The 22960-nt window shown below is 35.3% G+C and overlaps 1 protein-coding gene across 1 annotated transcript in view; it reads right to left on the minus strand.

Moving 5' to 3' along the window:
• Positions 1–22960, minus strand: part of SPATA17 (spermatogenesis associated 17) — a 214258-nt gene that overhangs the window by 117406 nt on the left and 73892 nt on the right. Inside the window, exon 7 of the mRNA XM_028104762.2 lies at positions 783–986. Within this exon, the coding sequence (XP_027960563.1) occupies positions 783–986 (204 nt within the window). The remainder of the gene's footprint in view (positions 1–782; positions 987–22960) is intronic.

Consider the following 22960-nt stretch of genomic DNA (forward strand, 5'->3'; position numbering starts at 1 on the left):
AGAGGCACTCACCTAAGCTGTACCTACAACACTGACCCACAGAAACTGTGAGAGAAGAAATGTGGGTTGGTTTAAGCCATCAGGTTTTCAAGTTATTCATTACATAGCAAAAGATATACAGAGGAAGACCTGTGTCGGGAACTACTTGGTGGGAGTTCTGGGAATCTGGCCAAGTGAACCCAAATCAACCCAATTCTAGGTTGATGCCCCTGGTGGCAGTTGTCTACTCCAAATTAAATATCGATGGGGATGATCAATGGGGCCTTTGGGACAGTGATGATCTTCTCTCAACACATCCCACTCCACCCTATAGCCTTAGGAAATCATTTGTCCGTCCAGCTCTATAGCAACCCACAGGGAAGACTTTTTTGTCTCTGCCCGAGTCTTGCATTGTTTTGGGTCCTCTATAATTCTCTCAACTTATACTTTTAAATTATGTTTACAACTGTATATAGATATGAATCATCAGAACACATCATATTTTTGTAGCAATATGTTATAACAAGTACCGTTATAACAATGTTTTTAAAGAAAAAGGCTAGATCAGCCCAAAATCTTAAGTGTTAACTTCGTATTTGAAATAATAAAATTCAGTACCATAGAATTATTTGATTACTTCCCTCATACATATTTTAAACATACTTTATGTTTATTATTTAAAATTGGATTCCATAAAAAATAATTTTCCTTTCTTGTCACAAAGACAAAAGAACAGTAACTTTTTTAAAAAAACAGCAAGAATACAATCATTGACAGAATTCTTATACAGAACTAATGAGTACCTGACATTGTTTCCTATCAATGGGTGGCAGAATTTCAGATCGAGGAAAGGAACGGGCACTCGTACAAGCTAGCCAACTGCTAAGGCTGATGCAGCGCTTCTGCTTAACTTTAGACCTTTGGTATGTTAAAGGCTTTGCCTTTTGTAACCTCAATTCCCAGGGATCAGGATCTTTTCTGAATGGTGAATTGTATATACCTGGAATCTAAAGAAAAAGAACATAATTGTTATTTTTAACTTTAACTTTTTACATGAAGTAAAAGGAAGATGAAGTTGTATCATAAAAATTTTCATATGTTTAAGGACTATTTTTAAGTAGAACTCTAGTTCTTAACTAGAGGCTGGCTTTAAATTCATCTAAGGAGATTACAAAATACTCACTTTGTCTACACTCCAGACCAACAATTTCAGAATCATTCATAGTTAAAGACCAAAAATGTTAAAAATCACTGAGCTATAGCTTCTACCCGGCATATATGGCATATTTTATATAACCGTATTTTAGAAAAAATTACAGAAGGACCTTAAGTCATTCTTTCTGTTAACTATGTATATGTGTATTTAATCACATCCGTAAGTCATACATTCACTCACACAAACTCAAATATGCGATGCTTGAACCAGTTTCAGGCACAAAATATGCACTCAGTAAATACTTGGTTGCTTTAACGATTATGATTAAACCCATATATTTTTCCTAAAATGTGCTCTTCTGTTATGCCACCGTTATATGCAGAAATTTTTCTGGTCACTCTATTTATTGATGGACTCAGCAGTTCTAAAGTATTATGATTACCCAAGATCCTTGTCTTTGAAAAACTATCTTAGAAATTTTATATTTCCTGGGGCACCTGGGTGGCATGATCTCAGGGTCTTGGGATTGAGTCCCACATCGGGCTCCCTGTGCAGCAGGGAGTCTGATTCTCTCTCTCCCCCTCTCCCCCTTCTCCCTTGCTCATGTTCTCTCTCGCTCTTGCTCTCTTCAAATAAATAAATAAATAAAATCTTTAAAAAGAAGAGAGAGAAAATTTTATATTTTCAGCCTAATATTTCAGTTAAGTGTTAACCTTTTTCTAATACCAACTGAGACTAGATTCAGTGTCCTGTCCCTAATGCCACATTAAGAGCCTGGGGCCAACTCTGTCAGAGCTCTTACCTACCTACCACATTGTTTCATAATTACCTTTGTGTGTATCAATCTTCCCTAAACAAGCAGCTGGAGCACAGGGCCTCTGTTTTAGGGATTTTTGTAGCCCCATGGCCTCCTGGAGTCCCGGGCACATAGTAGACACTCAAAAACAATGCACTCTGCAGAAGGACCTGTGAAGCCTGTATTTACTCTTGTTTTCCAAAGCCGCATCAAGATCTCAGGAAAATGTTTGAGGTTTATTTCAAAATCTTATCAACTTCTTTCAAAGAATTATAGATTATACCCTTTTTATCTTTCTTAATACATCAGTTTTGCTGTGCTTTCAAACACATTGTGATCTAGAATTAAATTATCAAAGATCCACTTGGGTTACCTCCAACTCAACTGTTCCTGTGTTATAACTGAATTTTATTAGATAAAACAAAGCCAATGAAAATATACTTAAAAATATCTTAAAAAATATTTTTGAACTGGGTTTTCTTTGGGATTTTTTTCCCTATATAACTTATACAAGAAAAAAAGTGTTGAAACATTACAGGCAATTGTATAAACCATATTTAATGTCATGCTGACCATTCTCTCACTATAATACTAAATACCAAACAAGGTCGATTCATAAACAGCTTAAATGATGTTAATAAAAAACAGTATGGACACATATTTAAAATAGTTTTTAGTGTAATTTTGAAGGGGTGAAAATTTTTAAGATGATTTTTAGAGTGAATTTCTATGATGAGAATCTACCAACTGTAATGAGAAGAAAACCAACAAATACTACATTAAATAGGCTATCCTGACATAAATATAACTAAATCTCCATAGTCTATGAAAAAGATAGGAGTATGCCATTCTATTTAGTGATGATCTAGCTGACTTAAGTCTATTAATCATTTCCACAACCTTGCAGATAGTAAAATACACACAATTTAACTAGATTATAATTTATCAGTTAAAAATATCTATCTACTTGAATAACTGTTACCAGCCATTAACTTTACCCCATTAGAAATCTTCTTTGGTCTCCTTCCACATTTGCATGCACATGTATACATAGGCTAGATGGGAAATGCAAATAGATCAGTAGACATGATAGCTTTCTTAAATTATATTTTGCAACCTATATGGAGACCTTCTCATGTGTATTCTCTTTGCAATTTAAATCAAATATAGGTAGAAAATATATTTTAATTGAATTTAAAATGTATCATTTAAAATCTTCAAGGTGTCAGTTATTTTAGAAATTAATTTAATACATTTGCTAGCTTACGTCAATGAAAACAGTTCAGCCCTTTCTCAATCCCTACTGCAAGCAAATACCCTGTTTATTTATATTGATACAGTATGCATTTAGCCATTACTTCTTGAATAAAACCTTAACTTACTATTGTCTCAACTGCTGCATTTTATAATTTGTAAGCCACTTGTGAATAATGGTTTGTTGTTGATTTTTAAAAATATTACTATGAGTCACAAAAGACAAAGTTAATCCTAAGGGACCATGACATATTTTTCAGTTTTCACATTTTTCACAACTTAGAAGGGCTACTGCCAAGCTAGCTTTTGGGACTTCATTTTCAGCAATAATTTTCTAGAGTGACCAACACTATGGGGAAATCTGTGCTAACTGTTTAAAAAAAAAAAAGCCTACAACTGAGTTATTTGCAGTACTGTCATGCTAACATTCAACTCAATAAGACCCAAGAAATCTCGGGAGAGGACTCTGCTAATAGCTTCTTACTGACCTCCTTGCATCAGGCTGGGCTGCTGACTGGTGGCCCAGTGGTGAATACGGCAAATGAGGTGTGAAAGCACTGATTTTTTTTAAAGGCTATGATTCTGACTCGTCAAAAGGAGAAAAAAAAAAAAAAAGGCAATGAGTTATATAATAGATATATATTTTTCTTGAATTCCCCCCTTCAGACCCTCCATCATGGGAACTTAAGCATGACCTGGAATATTAATTATGTCAGGTTGAGCAACGAGCAAATGTACCATTTGTTACCCAGTCACCCTTAGCATTACATTAATATTTTGAACCATTCCATATTTCTAACAATCTATCAGTTGCTCTTTTCTTCTCAGTTTTTATTCCTTAGACTTATAAGTATTGTATGGGAAAGTACTTTAAAAATGCAATTGATTTAAAAACAAATGGATGATGGATTTGAAGCATCTACTATTTTATTTCATGGAGAATGTTTTTACGATCATTTTCCACTCATCCACAGACCTTCAATTTGTAATTGCCTGGGGGAACCTATATTCTAATTCTCCCCTCTTCTCTTTGTTATTGAGGTTTACTTCTAAAACAAGGTGCTGTAAAATAAAAAGAATCTGAAACATGATTTTGTATATCTATAATTCCCAAAGCACAATGATTAGTCTTTCCATTTCATATTTTACCATATGAGAAATAATAATCTCTCGTAATTTCAAAGTAACTGCTCACTCAGGAATGAGGAACTACTAAGTATACAGGAGAGGTGGGAAAATTCAAGTTTCACTTTTGCAAATGACAATTACACAGCAAATGGGAGTTGACTGCCACATAAAGGAACAAAATCAGAAAGTATTTTCTTGCATCAGGATTCAGAATTTGTGAATACTGGGAGAGATACACAGTTCTAAAAAGGGGGGGATGCTGAGTAAAAGATGTTCAGGATCTAAGCTTTAATCAAAATTATTTTAAAAAGATTAGACACTAAGCCAGCACAGAAGGGCAGAAGATCTCTACTAACGAGGAAAGTCAAAATGGGCCGGAGAACTGTGAATGAAGTATTTGTGAGGGTAGGGACTGCTGAATCAACACTGACCAACGCACTTCATCATAATTATCAGGACACACCAGTACCAGGGGATTTATAAAAATCCCACTCAGCAAATAATTGCCCTGCTGTTAGGAGACAGTCAGAGTGTTAACACACTGTCACAGTCCAGTGTTTAGTAAGATATTCTACATTCAATTACTCTTGCTGAGAACTAAAAGGAACCATGGTCATTTCGCACCACCTCAGTTACGCTTCCGCATGCATTTCAGACAACAGCCATGTTAACCCTCACATACGGTACCCCAGAAGGAAGAAGGATTTCATGGAAACATTTGGGATTCACAAGGAACATATCTGGTATAAAACTTATCTCTATATAGCAAGATTTAGAAAGAAAAAACTATTACTAACTATACATGCTTTTCTGTGACTTCAGTGAAGAAGTCGAATTTTTAAATGTTTTGAGTCAAAGTACAGAGTGGGGTCATGTTAAATGGAGAATCCTGAAGTAGCTGGCTTCATTAGTTTAACAAATGATTTTTATGAATCATTTTGATATCCTAAACATTATCATCATATATTAAAATATTTTCATTAAATATTGATTAAAACAATGAAATTTAAATAAAATACCATCCTCTACATACTAACTCAATTCAATAAATATGTAGCATCTACTAACTTCGAAACACTTTACTGGATCTAAGGTGGGTACAGATGAATGAAAAGTGATCACTCCCACCAAGCCATTCTCAGTGGTGGGAGAGGGGAGGGCTAGGAGAGCAATTTTGTGACTGACAATAACATAGCCAGCCTGTAGTAAGTACCCACTAATTGCTGTTGTAAAAGAGGTTTACATCTTTTAGAACTGTGGAAAAAATATCCGACTTTCTTCTAAAGGTGGGTAGAATTTTGATAATAAAAAGGGAAGAAAGGCATTGCAGGCTAAGGGAAGGGTAAAAATAAAGACAAACATATTTGTGGGAAAACACAGAACAGCTGTTCAGTGACTATCACATTGGCCAGTTTAAGCATGAGGCTATAGTCAGAGATGAGCTTATAAAGATAAATTGGGGCCAAACTCTAAAAGGCTGCAAATTACACTTAATTCTGCATAAAATGGAAATCTGTTGATTTTCACATTCTCTCTTAGAAGGTAAACTCAGGAAGAAGTCTGAAGCAGGCCTACAGAAACAGACTCCATGAAAACACAGGTGAAAACCACAATTTAAGGGACAGAACAAGCATCAGAACCAGACTCAGAGCAGGCATACTGAAATTATCAGAACAGAAATTTAAAACAACTATTAACATGTTAAGGGATCTAGTGGATAAACTAGACAGCAGGCAAGAACAAACAGGCAATGAAAACAGAGATATGGAAATTCTAAGAATCAAAAAGAAACACCAAGAAAAACATGATAACATAAATGAAGACTGCTTTTGATGGATTTATTTGTAGACAGGACATGTCTGATTAAAGAATCTCTGAATCTGAGGATATGTCAACAGAAAATTCCAAAATGGAAAGGCAAAGAAAAAAGTCTGATAAAAATATAACAGAACAGGTGTGCCTGGGTGGCGCAGTCAGTTAAGCACCCAACTCTTGGTTTCAGCTTGGCTTGTGATCTCAGGGTTGTAAGACTAAGCCCCAAGTTGGGCTCTGTGCTCAGCACGGAGTCTGCTTGAGATTCTCTCTTCCTCTCCCTCTGCCCCTACCCCTTGTGCTCTCTCTCTCAAATAAAAATAGATAAATGTTTAAATATGTGTATGTAACAGAATATCCAAGAAAGGTGGGACAACTACAAAAGGTATAACATGCACATAATGGGAACCCAGGAGAAGGAAGAGAGAAAGGAACAGAAGACATATTTGAAGTAATAATGCGTGAAGATTTCCCCCAAATTAATATCAGGCACCAAACCACAGATCCAAGAAGCTCAGAGAACACCAAGTAAAATAAATGACAAACACACAAACATATACAGAGGCATAGCATATTCAAACTTCTAAGAATCAAAGATAAGATGTTACAAGAAGCAGAAGTGATAAGCACCTTACCTACAGAGAGGCAAAGACAAGAATTACATCCAACTTTTCCTCAGAAATAATGCAAGCAAGACAAGATGCCTAGAGTGAACCCTAATATAAACTATGGACTTTGGGTAATAATGATGTGTGGGGGTAAAGAATATATGGCAACTTCCTGACCAAATTTGTTGTGTACTCAAAACTGCTCAAATTTTTAAAAGCCTACAAAAATAGTTAAACATCTGCTTAGTATATAACACAACACTTCCATTCCTGGGAATCTATACAAGAGAGGTGAAAAAACATGGAACACTGCCTCTCTCAACACCTGGCTCAGAGTACACAATCAATCCATGCTTATCTGAATAAGTGATATAGACCAAAAGTCTATAAAGGAGGTGAAGACTGCTTATTGAAAGGTAAGAAGAAAGAACAGTGGAAACAGAAGAATGACATGGACAGGGAGCATTCTATAGAAACAGGACCAGAAGACTCTGATAATAATGTTTATTAAAAAGAACATAAGAGAATGTGGACTTACAGAAAAACCTGGGCTTAGAACCCAGGCAGAGGAGGTAGAAAGAGAAGCAGTTATGCAGGAATATTACTACCTGTTTTGGAGTTATTAGAACTGAGCTCCCAAAAATCCAGGTTGAAAGGTCCAGTGCATAGTTGTAATAGTAGGTCTGGAATTGGGAAAGAGGTCATAGTGAGCGATTGGAGTGTTTTCTGAATAAAAATACCTGAAGGTCTGAAAACAGATGGGGTCATTGAGGGAGAGCATGGAGAGAATTCAGGGGAACAGTCTTAGGAGTGTGTACATATAAGAAATAAGTGGGAGAAGAGATGCCCATGAAGGACACTCAAAAGAGCAAACAGTGAGGGAGGAGAGGCAGTTCACAAGGGAGAAGACCGTTTCATGAAGGAGGTCAGCAGTGTCAGAAGCTCAGGAGAGGTAGAACAGCACGAGGACAAAGAATGCACAACTGGCATGGTAATTAGAAGGTGACAGGTGACCTCCACAGAAGTAAATTATGTTCTTGTGGCACAAATCACATCGCCATTCATTGAATGTGAGGAAAGAAAAAAGAAGTGGAGACTGATTTGAGTCTTCTAAAATATAGCAATATTATGATGACTCAGAAAATCTTGGGACTAAAAGAACATCCCCCTTCCCCTGCCCCCCAACAGGATTCCCTTTAACTATACTGCATTTTGAAAGAATTTCTAAGAGAAGAGTCTACGTAAAAGACTTTCTGGGAAATCTTCCCCACTAAACTATTCCTTTATCTTTTTCTCTGCAAATGTCAAGTCACTATTCTACCGATCCCTGCAGGACTGGATGAAAGTTGCTTATTTTCTTGCTCAGGAAAATTTTCTAGGCCTGTTCCTTTCCCTAACACGTAGCAACCCCCCTACCCGCCCCCCAGTATAGCTTCATTTACCTCCTCTCCTCCTCTATCTGCTACCTTGGCACTCTCTCCAGCTTTGGCTTTGATTCCTGCTTTTCGATTTGAGTCACAGCATTGACAGTTTATCAATAATTATAAAATACTGAAATTAGCATTGATATGTATATATAGCCATACTGAGAATAGACTATTCTGTGGGTTTAGGATGCCTGGTATTTGAGCAGTATGAAAGAAGAGAAGGGATGGGCCTGGTGTGTAAGGTGAAGGAAGACATTCCCAGAAAACAGCGAGATGTGCAAAGGAGCAGAAACTTTAAATAACTGTGGTATTAAAGAACTATAAATAGTCCCATATAATATCAGAGTAAAGATACACATTGAACACTACTGAATAGACTATTGAAGAAGACTGAGAAGAAATGATCAAAGAGCAGAAGGTTGACCACAGTGTCACCAAGGCCAAAGGAAGCTCCAATACCACAAGTGTGATGAGCAGTGTGCAAATCTCCCAGAGGTCCTGTGGATTTATAATTAGGAGATTCCTGGGTGACCTTATCAAAAGGTATTCTGAGTAGAGCAGTGAGAGTGGACACCCAGTTCCACAGTGATGTGAAAACTCCCTATTGCGATGCCTTTAACACACGATTTCTACACGTTCTGGGCTGGCTTATTATACGTACTAGTGAAGTCTGAATGACCTAAGAAAAACAGTAAAGCATGTTTTTATGACCACCACCCACCTCAAGCCTTCCATTATATACCATTGTTCCCCCCTCAGAAACCTATTTTCTCTTGCTCAGTTCCTCTACAGATGATTTAATTTGAAAATGATTTCATGGTTTGGGTTTAAAAGATGACTTTCAAGACAATTAGTTGCTAAAAGAAAAATACTTAGCATCACAGAAACAGGCAACAGAATTGAAAATTTTCTTTTGTTAAAGAAAATGTACTAATAGAATGGAGCATTTGTCAAACTTTATTCCCAGTGTTATCTGAGGCTCTGCAAGAAACTGATTTCCCAAGAGTCTTTGAAGAAAGATTTCTTAAGCAAACAGGAGGAAGCCATTTTAAGTTTTATCAAAGTATAGGACTGACTGCCTCATGAGGAAATGCTATGTTGCCTTAATCTGGTTGGCTACAATCTTGTGACCAAATCTCAAAGACCACCTCTCTTTTAGACTACTGTGCTCTCACAGGCTTGTTCTGTCGACCTGTGACTTCTTGGATGGAAATTATTAATTAGAACCTATTAGGTTAGATTATACCTGCCACTTTGTGATAATTGAGCTGAGTCTTTAGTATTTTTGCACTTTTCTGTGTTATCCTTCAATAAAAATTTTGTTTTATCTTTTTTAGGTTATCTTTTGCTTCCTTATTTTGCTTTGACCTCCTTAGCGGTAGGGAGCCCAGAAAATTCCACTATGCTTCATAACCGTTATCTTTTTTCAACTCAAACGTAAGCTCTCTTCTGGTGGTAACACAATTGGCCACAAACACAATTAGAGGGAAAGTAAGTTAACTGAAGGGAGATGACAACACAATATTTTGATAAAAAAACTGATCTGGTCTAAAATGAGTAACAGTCTAGTCTCTGGCTTTTGGGGTGTACTGCTGGGTTATTTCACAAGTTTTTATGTGAGCTTTTTCTTTCATTTCCTTCATTTCAAAAATATGAGGGAATAATACCTCCCTTATACTTTTTATTTTATTTTTTTAATTTTTTTTAAAGATTTGATTTATTTATTTGATAGAGAAAGGGGACACAAGCAGGGGGAGTGGGAGAGGGAGAAGCAGGTTTCCCATGGAGCAGGGAATCGGATGTGGGGCTCGATCCCAGGACCCCGGGATCATGACCTGAGCCCAAGGCAGACGCTTAACCAACTGAGCCACCCAGGCACCCCTCCCTTATACTTTTTGATCCGTTAATTCACTTTCAGCCCTACATATTATTACTGTGCTAATGAAAATAAAGAACAGGCACAGAGACTTAAATTTCTCTACATTAAGAGATAATCAGATCAAATAACTGTATTTGCTTTTTTGTCAAATTGGCATGTCAAATAATTGTCTGCCGAATTAATCCCAGCTCTCCTTTAGATTCTCTGGTATCCTCATCCTCAACTACCCTGTTCCTTTTCTCAGTACTTCTGATCCCTCGCCTATAATCTTTTCAACCTTGCCCTGTGGAACCCTTCTCCCATCTATGCTAAACAACTTCTCTTTGCCCCCAAATTTTTCAATAAATATATTCTCTACCTTTTTTTTTTATTATGACTGAAGCTTCCTTCGCCTCTAGAACACCACTTCCCTTGCAGCAGGCCTACTGAACAAAGCATTTTAGTACTCCCCTGTACCACAGTGACTAGGGAGAGATTTGCATTTTCTTAGTTCCCCAATGTCATTTTCAAACCAGTACTCATCAACCTTCTTGCAGTCTAAATTATGCATTCTTTTATCCCTCCCTGTGGTTATCATATACAGACCCGCTGGTCATTTGCCCATATTCATGATAGTCTTTGGCACTTAGTTCAGTCTTCCTTTCTACTATGTGCTCTGGGATAACTTCTGGGTGATTTCATGTATAGGTGGGTGACCCATCCCAACAGTATAGTCTCACAGTTCTTTGACTCCTCCAACTTCACTGACCTTTACCTTTACACATTACTAGTTAGAGCAAGAGAAAGATGACAAAAACATTTACATTCTTACAGATACCTCTTTATCTCAAATCATATGATCACAAAACAATGTGTAACCGTGTTGAGTAGGATGTCTGTTGTTTCAGAACGTCAGCTGATGCCTCAAAGATGAAAATACTTCTTTTTAAAAGATTGATTTATTTTAGAGGGCAGGGGGAGGGGCAGAGGGGGACAGAGAGAGAGAGAGACCATCTCAAGCAGCCTCCTTACTGAGCATAGAGCCCAACTGAGGGCTTGATTCCATGACCCTGAGATCATGATCTGAACCAAAATCAAGAGTCAGACGCTCAACCAACTGAACCATCAGGTGCCCCAAGATGAAAATACTTAATAGATGATATAACTACCCACCCTTATTCCTCTGTTCATGGCTCTTTTCCCAAGAAGACAAACTCATTGCCCAACAGCTCTCCAGAAGTGCCCATGAAGGCTTGCTTGCCTTCCTGTGAGAAGACTCTGCATCTTAGACTTATGCCTCCCACCTCCTGATGCTTAAAGGAACTGATAAGCTTTCACATACAAAACATCAAAAGCTAATAATGCTGAATATACTGTCTAGTAATTGTCATCAAATAAATAGAAATTTAAAGATACATGGGACTCCTGGGTGGCTCAGTCGGTTAAGCGTCTGCCTTCGGCTCAGGTCATGATCCCAGGGGCCTGGGATCGAGTCCCGCATCGGGCTCCTTGCTCAGCGAGGAGCCTGCCTATCCCCCTGTTTGTGCACTTTCTCTCTCTCTCTCACTCTGACAAATAAAGTCTCAAAAAAAAAAAAAAAAAAGAAAGAAAGAAATTTAAAGATATGATTTCAGCCATCATCCAGGAAAAAAATGTTGAGCTAGGACCTCTTTAAACCATACCTTAAAAGAAACCAAGCATGGTTTTGAAGATAGCCAGACCGTAGTTTGAATTTCATCTTCACTCTATCTAGTTATGTAACTTGGCTTAATTTGGGACATTATAGAATTAAAAAAAAAAAATGTTAGTTTCACCTTTGCCTTTCCTTTGAATATAAGATTTGCCCTTTTAAAAGTCACTTAAAATATATTTTACCAAATACAGGTATTAGTTACTAAAAATTATTACATCTGTCAAAATGATTGTTTTATTTATAGTTTTTATTTAATTCAGAGAAGAAATAGTGAATACTTGGGACTGAAATAAAAGCTGCCTTTCTTGTTTTTAATATGAAAGTATTTTAAATCAGAATTAGGACATGTATTAGAAATACCATGACTTTGACATTAGAAATTGGGGATACTAAAGTGACATGGTTGCTCTCTTTTATGAATTCGCCTATGTTAGAGGGAAGTAGATGTAACCAGAATACCAATGGTAAATGTTATATAAAGACATGGAAGAAAAAAGCAACAACCGTGCCTTGCAAGGTCAGGGAAGGCCCAACCACAGTTTTAGCATTTAGATAATTGTCAACAGAGAAGCTGATTTTGGTATGGATATATAAAGAACCGAGCCAGGTAAAATAAATTGAATCATTTTAATGATATGAATTTAAGACTAATTCAGATTTGATTATGCATAGATAGCATAAGCATAAATAACAAATATGAATACAACAAAATTATATTATCTTAATGATTCATAATTTATTTCAAAGATATATTAATACTGAAATTATATGCATATATATATATACACACGTATTAATTTAAAAGGAGACAGAAAATAAAGCTGAATAAATTTAAGAGAAAAAATTTTAAAATACAACTCATTAAAGGGACTAAAACTATAAAGGAATGTTTTACATTATATAAGCACCTTGAAAATACTACTTTTCTCTAAACTAAGAGCGATCATATCCTTTCAGCAAGACTTTCCCTTCAGCATAACAACAGCTACTGACACCTGCAGTTCATTTATTTTAGGCCTAAGAGATAGTAACAGATTAAGATTTAAAGACAAATTCTTCCTCTTTCCTCCCTTCTTCACACCTTCCTTCCATTTTCTCATCTTTTACTTTACTGTCCGCTGTGATATTGTGTAGATAACAGAACTCCTTTCTGAGTGAAATACTTCCAACTGTCAAAAGATATATAAATAGAAACACCAATTGATAAGACTATTTAACAGAAAACCCGCCACTTTACACTAAAATATTATTTATTTATTTATTTATTTATTTATCTGACAGAAAGAGACAGAGAGAGAGAGAACACAAGCACTGTAAGCAGGAGAGGGAGAAGCAGGCTCCCCGCTGAGCAAAGGGCACGACTTGGGGCTCGATCCCAGGGCCCTGGGATCATGACCTGAGCCGAAAGCAGATGCCTAACGACTGAGCCACCCAAATGCCCCTATACTAAATTTAAAGTCATGTTTCTCACACCATAATGAAACTAATTTTTTTTTTTTTAAGTAGGCTCCGTGTGGAGCCCAATGCGGGGCCCAAACCCACAACTCCAAAATCAAGACCTGAGCCATGACTCTGGGATCAAGACCTGAGTTGAGATTAAGAGTCAGATGCTTAAATGAATGAACCACCACAGGTGCCCCGAAACTAATTTTTAATATATATTTTTAAATAAACAACTGCACTTCCTCTTTGCTTATGTTTCTTTTGTGATTATAATACATATATAAAATATTGTACAAACTTTCTATGTCTTTCAAAATATTTACCTACCTTATACTGCATAAAATCTCAAGATCACAGACGATTTCCTGTGTTGGACTATACCTTAATTAAGACTCAAAAGTTTAGAAATACTCATGTTCTTAACAGTGACCTTAAGGACCAAATAAGCTACATTAGTCAATGTTTGAGTATCTTGATCACTGACGTAGTTTGAGTTCATTTTAAGAAAATATTTGAAAGTATAAACTCTCTCCCTGTGTCCCTAGTTTTAATACAAAGGAATAATGTTTTTGATTATAGGGTACAAGGGCTAGGGAAGGAGATATATGGAAGATTAAAGGAAGAAGAAGAAATAAAGAAGATGGATTAAGCCAAAGCCTGCGATTTTAAAATCTGGCCTCTAGCTATTCACTGGAAATATTTCTAACATTTTCCAATCCAAAAGAGTGAATTTAAATATTAAGAACATGGGGTGAGCAGAACTTCTCTATTCTTCTGGACTTGCAGAAGAGCTGAGATAAATCATGAGCTGACAAACTCTACCTCTTCATTATTTATCCATTTATAACAGCATCTAACTTCTAACTGGTCTCATTCTAAAATATTTCTGAAGTGTCTTAAAAATAGAAAACTAGTGGGGGCGCCTGGGTGGCTCAGTTAAGCGTCTGCCTTCAGCTCAGGTCATGATCCCAGGGTCCTGGGATCGAGCCCCGCATCGGGCTCCCTGTTCAGCGGGAAGCCTGCTTCTCCCTCTCCCACTCCTCTTGCTTGTGTTCCCTCTCTCACGGTCTCTCTCTCTCTCTCTTTCAAATAAATAAATAAATAAAAATCTTATAAAAAAAATTAGAAAACTAGTCATAATGATATTAGGAATAAATCTTCAAATCTACAAACTATTATAGCCCCAATTATTTCATCAGATCTAATTAGAGCAATGGTATAACTTCCTTGAGTTTCTAAGTTTTAGATTTCATTGTATTATAATTGGGGATAGCAAAAAGGACCACCAAAAACTGTCTTCTCTAATTAATGAAGCAGTTGAAAAAATTGATTATAATTAACATACCAACATTAATTTTATAAAAACTAATAGAAATAAGCATATACCAGTTAACTGTTAATTACCTTGTGTAAAACATCTGCGTACAATTTAAAATATGGTGTGCTAAGTATAAAGGTAAGTAAAAAAACATTTTACATTAAGGTAGAAAATGGGAATTACTTTTGTTACAAATTTCTCTAATTCTTTTCTGACTTTTGAATTTTCTATTAAAGCTGTATTTGAAATTTTATATAAGCCTGTGTTTGTGTATGTGTATACACATATGTAGAGGTGTATATATAGGTTATTGTGTAATACCTGTAATACCTAATAAGAACTCTCCCTGCCCCATACCTAATACACTAAAAATTTACCTCATTACTGGTTGGAAATAAATAGACCCCGATTTTGATGTCCAAAAATAAAAAAATAGAGGACTAAAGAAAATCAGGTGCCTCAATTTTACGGATAGGACTAAAATAATAATGTTCATTTAAATGTCTGAATGTTAGATTTGATATCTGATATGCAGAAGATTATTCATATAAAATTAAATTGAATTAAATAAATTAAAATAGCTTTAATGGCTAAAACTTCTTTGAGCAAGTTTAACACAATACAAAAATATAGTCCAACAAGAGGTGAAATAACAGTGAAATTGATTCAGCTTAACCTCCGGGGCCCTCATTTTGACAGGCTCTTTCCATAACACAAAGAGGGACCCTGGCAATGTGTTCACATGGTTATGTTCTTTTGTAGAATTTATGATGAAAGTAAGACATCAGTTAGTCCCACTGTCTTTTATATTCTGACTTATCCTCTATCACACTTGGGTGATCCCAATGTAAGAATAACTTTCAGGAATATTCCTGAACCCAGTGGGCAGACTCACCAGGCCTCATGAATAAAGGTGCAGCACCAGAGGCCGCACTGTACTACGAGACCATCCTAATTTGTCTGGCCCGGAAGTATGTGCTAGTGGAAGAGAAGTGGGATTTTCTTAAATGGAGAATTTGATTCTCCTCACTGCCTCTCCAAAGTGGAACATCTTCCCTTTCAAAAATATACTCAATAATGCAGCATACACAAATAGGAACGCATCATTTAACTTTCTTACAATAATGAAAAAATTAGATCAATGTTCCTACAAAAAGGAGTGAATAACTTTCTCTTTTCACTCTAGAAAGCATAACAAAATTATTGTCAAAGAAAGAGGCAATCAAAGAGACATGAAACCAAAATATGGTGAGCAAATATGATAGAGCTATCAAGCGGTTAATAAACTACTATATTTACATTTTGAGTGGTGGTGTTCTCAGATGTTAAAATTTGAAATGTGCTTGAAATGATTTTTTTGTTCATTATAAAAAGTATTCATCTTCCTGTATTTGTAACTTCGTATAGTCACTTCTTGAAGGTAGATCCCCAAATTGTATTAGCTTCAGGCCCCCAAAACACATGAATCTGCCCCTGGTCACATGCATAGGAGAGGTTTACAGTGTGTGTTCTGTTAATGGACATTTTTTAAAATAACTTAAAATGTAGCATGCTGAAAAGGAAAATATATATAAGAAAAGTAGCTAAGGCACTTTTCTCTACCTGAGTGGTCTCTCTTTAACTTTTATTTTATTTTTGTTTCCATCAGTATTTTTGCCTCCATTTCTTAGATGCATGGTGGATAAGTGATGGCAAGGAGAAGAGCAGGGAAGGGACTTATTTGGGGACACAAGACTTTTTTTTTTTAACCACTTCACTTTATCTCTTCAAAGAGTACTGACAATGGACAATAATTTTCTCTTTCATATATTACAGGATAATAAAAACTATAATGTTAAAGAAGGAGGAAATAAAATGTAAAAGTTAATAGCTAATTCATTTGCCACACTAGTTCAGTCCTTGGCCTTTTCTGAACAGAGACTGCCAATAGTAACAAATTATGTGATGGTTTTGTGATGTGGACAGTTCATTTGGGACCAAGAGCAAATGACCAAACTTGAGGACCTGCCTCTTAAACTATGGATCCAGAGATCATAGGTCAGATCTTTATTCACTACATAGTCTTCTGGAAAGAATAAATCTGCCAAGTGTCCAGAGGAAAAATGAGTACTAAACAAGAGCATTTCAATCACCAGAAAGATAATTGCTACTTTATAGAATATTGTGGGCATAAAAGTAATAAACGTGCTTTGAGCTATTCATAGAAAGGCACCATAGAAATCTACATTATGTTCTGGCTTGCTTCATTCACTCTTTTGTATGCAGGGCCTAGTGTTTCTATTTGTCCATGAACTCATTCAAATCAATGTTCCTTTTAAGTACTAAAACATTTTGGAGAAAGGGTAAAAAGAGAATTCAATGAATTGAGGGTAACTCAAGGAGCAGTACATACTCAGAATGCTAGTGTTTTCAAGGATAAAGAGATAGTCACAAACCTAGGATAAAGTCCCTTCCAAATAGAGTTTATTTAGGTGAATCACATGTAGATCATAACTCAGATTTTCACTGTGGCTGCACTGTACTGAGGATGCCCCAACAGCACAGAGTCTATATAAACTATTTATAGAACCTTGAGCAGGTTGCTTCATCTTCCAGACCCGCTTTCTTTAATCTATTAACAGAAAGAGCTAGAATGGTAATCTCTAAAGATCCCATGCTGCTCTAGTATATTCCAAACAGGGGTCCTGTCCTCTGTCAGCATAGTTCCTATATTTTATATTTTTCTCCATGGAAACATACAAACTACTGGGAAGTTGGCAAAAACAAATATAAGATCTTCATGTAAGACTTGTGAATCTACTCCCGCTCCCTACTTTCATAATTCTGTTTTACTGCCAGACCTTTTCAACCTAAAAAAATGTGCCATAGCCAGGGAGTGGAAAATGTATGAATTAAGAATTCATTGTTGAGAATGCTGTGTGATGCAGGAAAGAAATAAGAGGAATCTAGAGCTATATAGTTAACTAGGAATACTAAATAGCAGAGATGATAAGCAAAATGGCAAAATTGCCAAGTTTCTCTTACATGTCCTCCTAATTATCTTTACAGTGCCTTATAAGATCTACTTTTCTCCCCAGACATTCCATGTAGTCAATATATCCCTTGCATCTCTGGCTCCCTTTGTTACCAACCTTATGCCCATTTTGGTCTTCATACTCTAGGCATTGCCTCGGGACTCTGGACATAATTTTCTTCCCTCCTTTTATGATAGCCTATTCACAGTTATTAATTTTCACCAAGCTATACTAATAAGAACACCTTAATAGCTGTCTCCTTTCTAAAAGTATTTTAATAAGGAAAAAGAAATGTATCTTTAACAATAAAGTAATGGCAAAATCAAAGTGTTAGTGGAACATATGTGAGATGTTGGCTCTTTTTTGGGGGTGGGGGAGGTAACAGGGAAGCTTCTGAGTTTCCAGAATATGACAAGCCACAAGAAGTCACCTATCTCATATAAAGAGACCCTTGTGATGAATGTTTGTTTTTAGGATATAAAATCAGACTGTATCAGGATGCTCACCCTGAGGAAAGGAAGATAAGGCTAAATATAACAGGCAGAGTAGAGTCAGTCTGGAGAGTTTCAAATGTATATGCTGAAAACTTTGGAGTTTATCCTATGGACAACAAGGAATTTTTGGAGTTTTATAAACTGTAAAGAGACATGACATAAAAAGTACTACTGTAGCAAAATTTATCTGATAGTGGTAAATATACTGGGACAAAGAGAAAAAGACTAAAGAAAAAGAAAATCATTTTTTTTTTTTTTTAAGATTTTATTTATTTATTTGAGAGAGAGAATGAGAGAGAGAGAGAGCATGAGAGGGGAGAGGGTCAGAGGGAGAAGCAGACTCCCTGCCAAGCAGGGAGCCCGATGCGGGACTCGATCCCAGGACTCCAGGATCATGACCTGAGCCGAAGGCAGTCGCTTAACCAACTGAGCCACCCAGGCGCCCCAAAAGAAAATCATTTTAAAGATTATTACCATTGCTCAGAGTTCAGGAAATGGACATAATGGAATTTATTTAAAAGACGGTAGGAAGAATAAATTGAAAGAAGTCTGTGATTTTACACAGAAAATGAAAAAGAGTGAAAGATTTAAAAAATTTGGATGACTAGGAATAGTTTATATCATTGATCAAAATAAAGACTGATTTGGACAAATAAAAGAAAAAAAGCACATAAAGAAGAAAAAAAAGCCAAAAAGCAGAAGGAACGCGATGTGAATGCCCTAAATCAGGTTGTATCAAACCATGAAGATCAGAAATGTAATATACTCAATACAGTGGATACTATTTTTTTATTATTATGTTCTGTTAATCACCATACATTACATCATTAGTTTTTGATGTAGTGTTCCATGATTCATTGTTTGTTATTTTTTCTAAGACTTTATTTATTTATTTGACAGAGAGAGAGAGAGAGCACAAGTGGGGGGAGTGGCAGGCAGAGGGAGAGGGAGAAGCAGTCTCCCCGCTGAGCAGAGAGCCTGATGTAGGGCTCAATCCCAGCTTAACCGTCTAAGCCACCCAGGCGCCCCTAGTGGATACTATTAACAGTCATAAATATCAAGGCATACTTCTTTTGCCTGTAAATTATGGAAATACAGAGAGGGGGGAAGGGAGGGAAGAGGGAAAAAGAGAAAGTGGGGGGGTCCAACCTAGAAATGAGAGAGGAACATGATATTTTTAAGTCAAAGAAGTGGTTTTTAGATAAGGATCATGAGGTGTAAAAGTATATTCCAGACAGTTATTACAGGGGTACTTTTTAACATCACATGTGAGTTTCCCAACTATTGCTGTGGTATACCGTTGACTAAGGAAAATGCCTTATGAGAAGGATCTCCAAAGATGCTTTCTGAATACACCATATACACAAAGATACATAACACACACACACGCACGCACACACACACACACACACACCCATGCATGCACGCACATGTGCTTGCCCACATGCAGGTACACACTGAAAGGCTGCCATTCTTCTCTTACTTCATCACCTCAAATTAAAAGTGAGCAATTACATATTAAGCACAGAAATCTCCCCATTTATGATTTTGAGGAGATAGAGTTGAAAGCAATAAATGACTTGGAAGACTTACTGTATTTCTTAATTTACACATTTTTTCACCTTGTAAGATTTGTCTTATAAACACGTTATCCATATCAATATGGTATCCATATCAGCAGATTATCAATTATTTTTGTTATATTAAGTTTTTTTAATTAAGCTACTTTCCTCCCATATACACACGTGATTTGATAAAATTTTGAAAAAAAAGGTTGCTGAAACCATTTGTTTCTCTCAAAAAATAAAATAAGTAAAGTTTCATCAATATTAATTGGAGTATGGGGTCTTTTTAAAGAATCTTAAATAACTGAAAACCATTACCTCAGTGTCCATATAAAAATTACCTATTAAAGAAAAAACACTGGAAACCTATTATGTAAGTGATGACATGAAAATTATTTCCATAAACTATTGCAAATTTTAATTAAATTTACAAATTTTCATTTTAGTTTTAACTTGAATAAGTATAAACTATTAAAAGCAATTGTTATAAAATAAAATACATGTAGTTACACTTAGTCATGAATATATTTTGAATCCATCCTTTTTCATTAGTATATTGAAATAAAAAATGGTTATATTTTTCACTGATCAGGAAACAATGTATATAATTCTATATAATAACCTATATCTCTAAACATTATTTATGATGTGGTTCTTGAATCTTACATTTGTATCTGTAACTCTGCTGTTCTCTAGGAGGATCTGTAAAAATTCTGGCAACATTTGAGAGGCAGTGTCTTCTAAGAGTCCAACAATAGGCCTTTTTCATGTATCTACCAGTAGGTGGAGCAGACAACATAATTTATTACCCAAGAACAAGGATGGGAATGAAAGTCAGTTTATTTGGAATAAAACAAATCTGCACATGAGATTTTCTTCAAATCTAATATGTCCTATATGTGTTAGATTTAGTTTGACTGGTTACTGAATCAAAATAAGTAACTTTATTAAGTAATCAATCTTTGCAGAAAGATAAATTTACAAATGGAAGCAATGTTTGCATTTTACTTACTCAAATCAACTAAAATTAGCTTTCTTTTCATAAAACTTTTACAGGGACAAAGGTTTTTTGATGTGTTCATTTAATAAGGGCGCTAAACCCAATCCTGTTTTACAGGTGATGGGGTGCATAACAAATAGTATTCTCTGGGAAACATAATTGACTAATCCTATTATGTCTGTAGCAACAAATTAACCTTATTACTACTAGTAAATGGTGATTGATTATTTATGCAAATAAGTTACCATGTTCAGCTTTCTGATTGAAATAAACATATACAAAATGTGCTTTAATATGATTTGAACTTTTTAATTAATAAAACCCTGAGGGGTCTATTAATTCACTTATTGCAATATTAGTTATTTACTTGTGTAATTCCTATTAGTGCTAACATATTTGCTTGCATAAAGATGAGATACTTAATATCAGTAAAAATTAGGAATATATTTTAGAACTATTCTAAGAAGATATACACTAGATTTGTACTAACACTGACTTTGAAACAGGTTATCAGTTTGATATCAGCAAAATAGTCTTAAAATTATTAAAAATTAAATAACATATGACTATTTATTATCTATATATGAAGTCACAAATACAATTTTGGCTTAGAAAATTCCTTACCTTTTCTAAAGCATTCTTTGTCTGAATTAACGTTTTATTTCTACTCATCTAAGTGAAGCTATATTAGACCTATGAAAACTTAGTCTGAAAATTAATATTCTATAAACTATCATTATATACCATTATAAATCACTCCTAAATTATTGAAATCACTAATAAAATAGTTCTAAAAAGGCTACTAGTATTATTCCCTTTAAATACATCAGCAGAACTTTTCGTATCCTGATGTACTTTTTTTTTTTTAAGATTTTATTTATTTATTTGACAGAGAAAGACACAGTGAGAGAGGGAACACAAGCAGAGGGAGTGGGAGAGGGAGATGCAGGCCTCCCGCGGAGCAGGGAGCCCGATGTGGGGCTCGATCCCAAGACCCCGGGACCATAACCCAAGCTGAAAGCAGTCGCCTAACGACTGAGCCACCCAGGCGCCCCTCCTGATGTACTTCTTATAAAAATTATTTACATTTGAATATATTTATTCAGTAAATTTTCAAATAACTGCATAAATTGAGAGTTAAAACTGACACAAGCCTTTAATAACAAATACTCAATTCATACCTGGCTTTTATTTTGTACTTAAATGTATATTTAATATAATTTGAAATCAAAACTCTTAAAACACGCAATTAAATTAATCTGTAAATATCTCAGGAATGTTTTAAAATCTGCAGCTTAATTTCTCCCCCATAGCCAAGTCATGCTGAGAAAATCAGTAATAATACTCAAATTGAAATGTGTATCTTTCATTCTCTGAGTCTTCCTTAGGTTAGGGAAAGATTTTTGTGAAAATAAAATAATAAATGGAATTGCAAAATCATAAATATAAATGTTTGTTAATTTCAATAAGAGCACCTATATAAACTGCAATTGAAAGGTATCAAATTCCCTTCTAGTAAAAATATTTGTTTGGGATACACTGAAATCAGAGCGAATATGCCTTGTGGGGAAGGATCATATAGTATACATTTATACGTCCTACTCCTGGCTCAGTATCAGATAGACTGTCAGCACTCAAAAGTATGTTTTTTGGAATAATTAAAGAATTTTAAAGTTAAGATGTATATTCAATCTATTTATTAATGTTAGTGTTGCATATCTTTATTTAGATTAAGGTGAATATTGCATACTTTTGTTTAGGTAAAGATGGTTTATAATTGCGACTTGTAATATCAATTTAAAATTCAACCTTTTTTACATCATGATGAAAAATAAGGAGTAAAACATCTGAAATTCCAGTACCATCCCATCAGTAAAACTAATCCCCTGACCAATGTCAACAGATGAGACTAAGATGATACCACTATTCTATTTCATTACCAAAAAAAAAAAAAAAAAAGTTTGCTTTGGGAATAAAAGTACATAGATTCAAAGGGTTGTATTTTATCTCCAGTTATTTGTGATCAAATATGAAGATCACTGTGACAAAACAGACCAACTTGCCAGATCCAAATGAAAATCTCTGATATTTTTATAATGTTCTTCTCCAAGGAAGGGTATTTAAGAACATCATTTCCCCTCTGCTGCCCTCAGGCCTGTGAGGGCAGTTGTAAAATGGAGGAGGGGGATGTTGGGGAAGATCATTATAAACATTTCTAACTAATTTTCATTAGTAACTAAAGGAAAGCAAAGAAAAGAAATGAGAAAAATGAATGCTTCCAACAACTATGACAAACAGAAGAAAATGAAAGTATAGAATCTTCGTTTATCCTTCACAGTTTAAATTCTTTTTTCAAAAAATATTTTATTTATTTATTTGACAGAGAGAAGAGAGAGAGAGAGGGAGAGAGAGAGA

Source organism: Eumetopias jubatus, unplaced genomic scaffold (genome assembly GCF_037043125.1).
Source record: "Eumetopias jubatus isolate StellerSeaLion01/CBP00866 unplaced genomic scaffold, mEumJub1_p1.0 scaffold_12, whole genome shotgun sequence".
Classification (NCBI taxonomy): domain Eukaryota; kingdom Metazoa; phylum Chordata; class Mammalia; order Carnivora; family Otariidae; genus Eumetopias; species Eumetopias jubatus.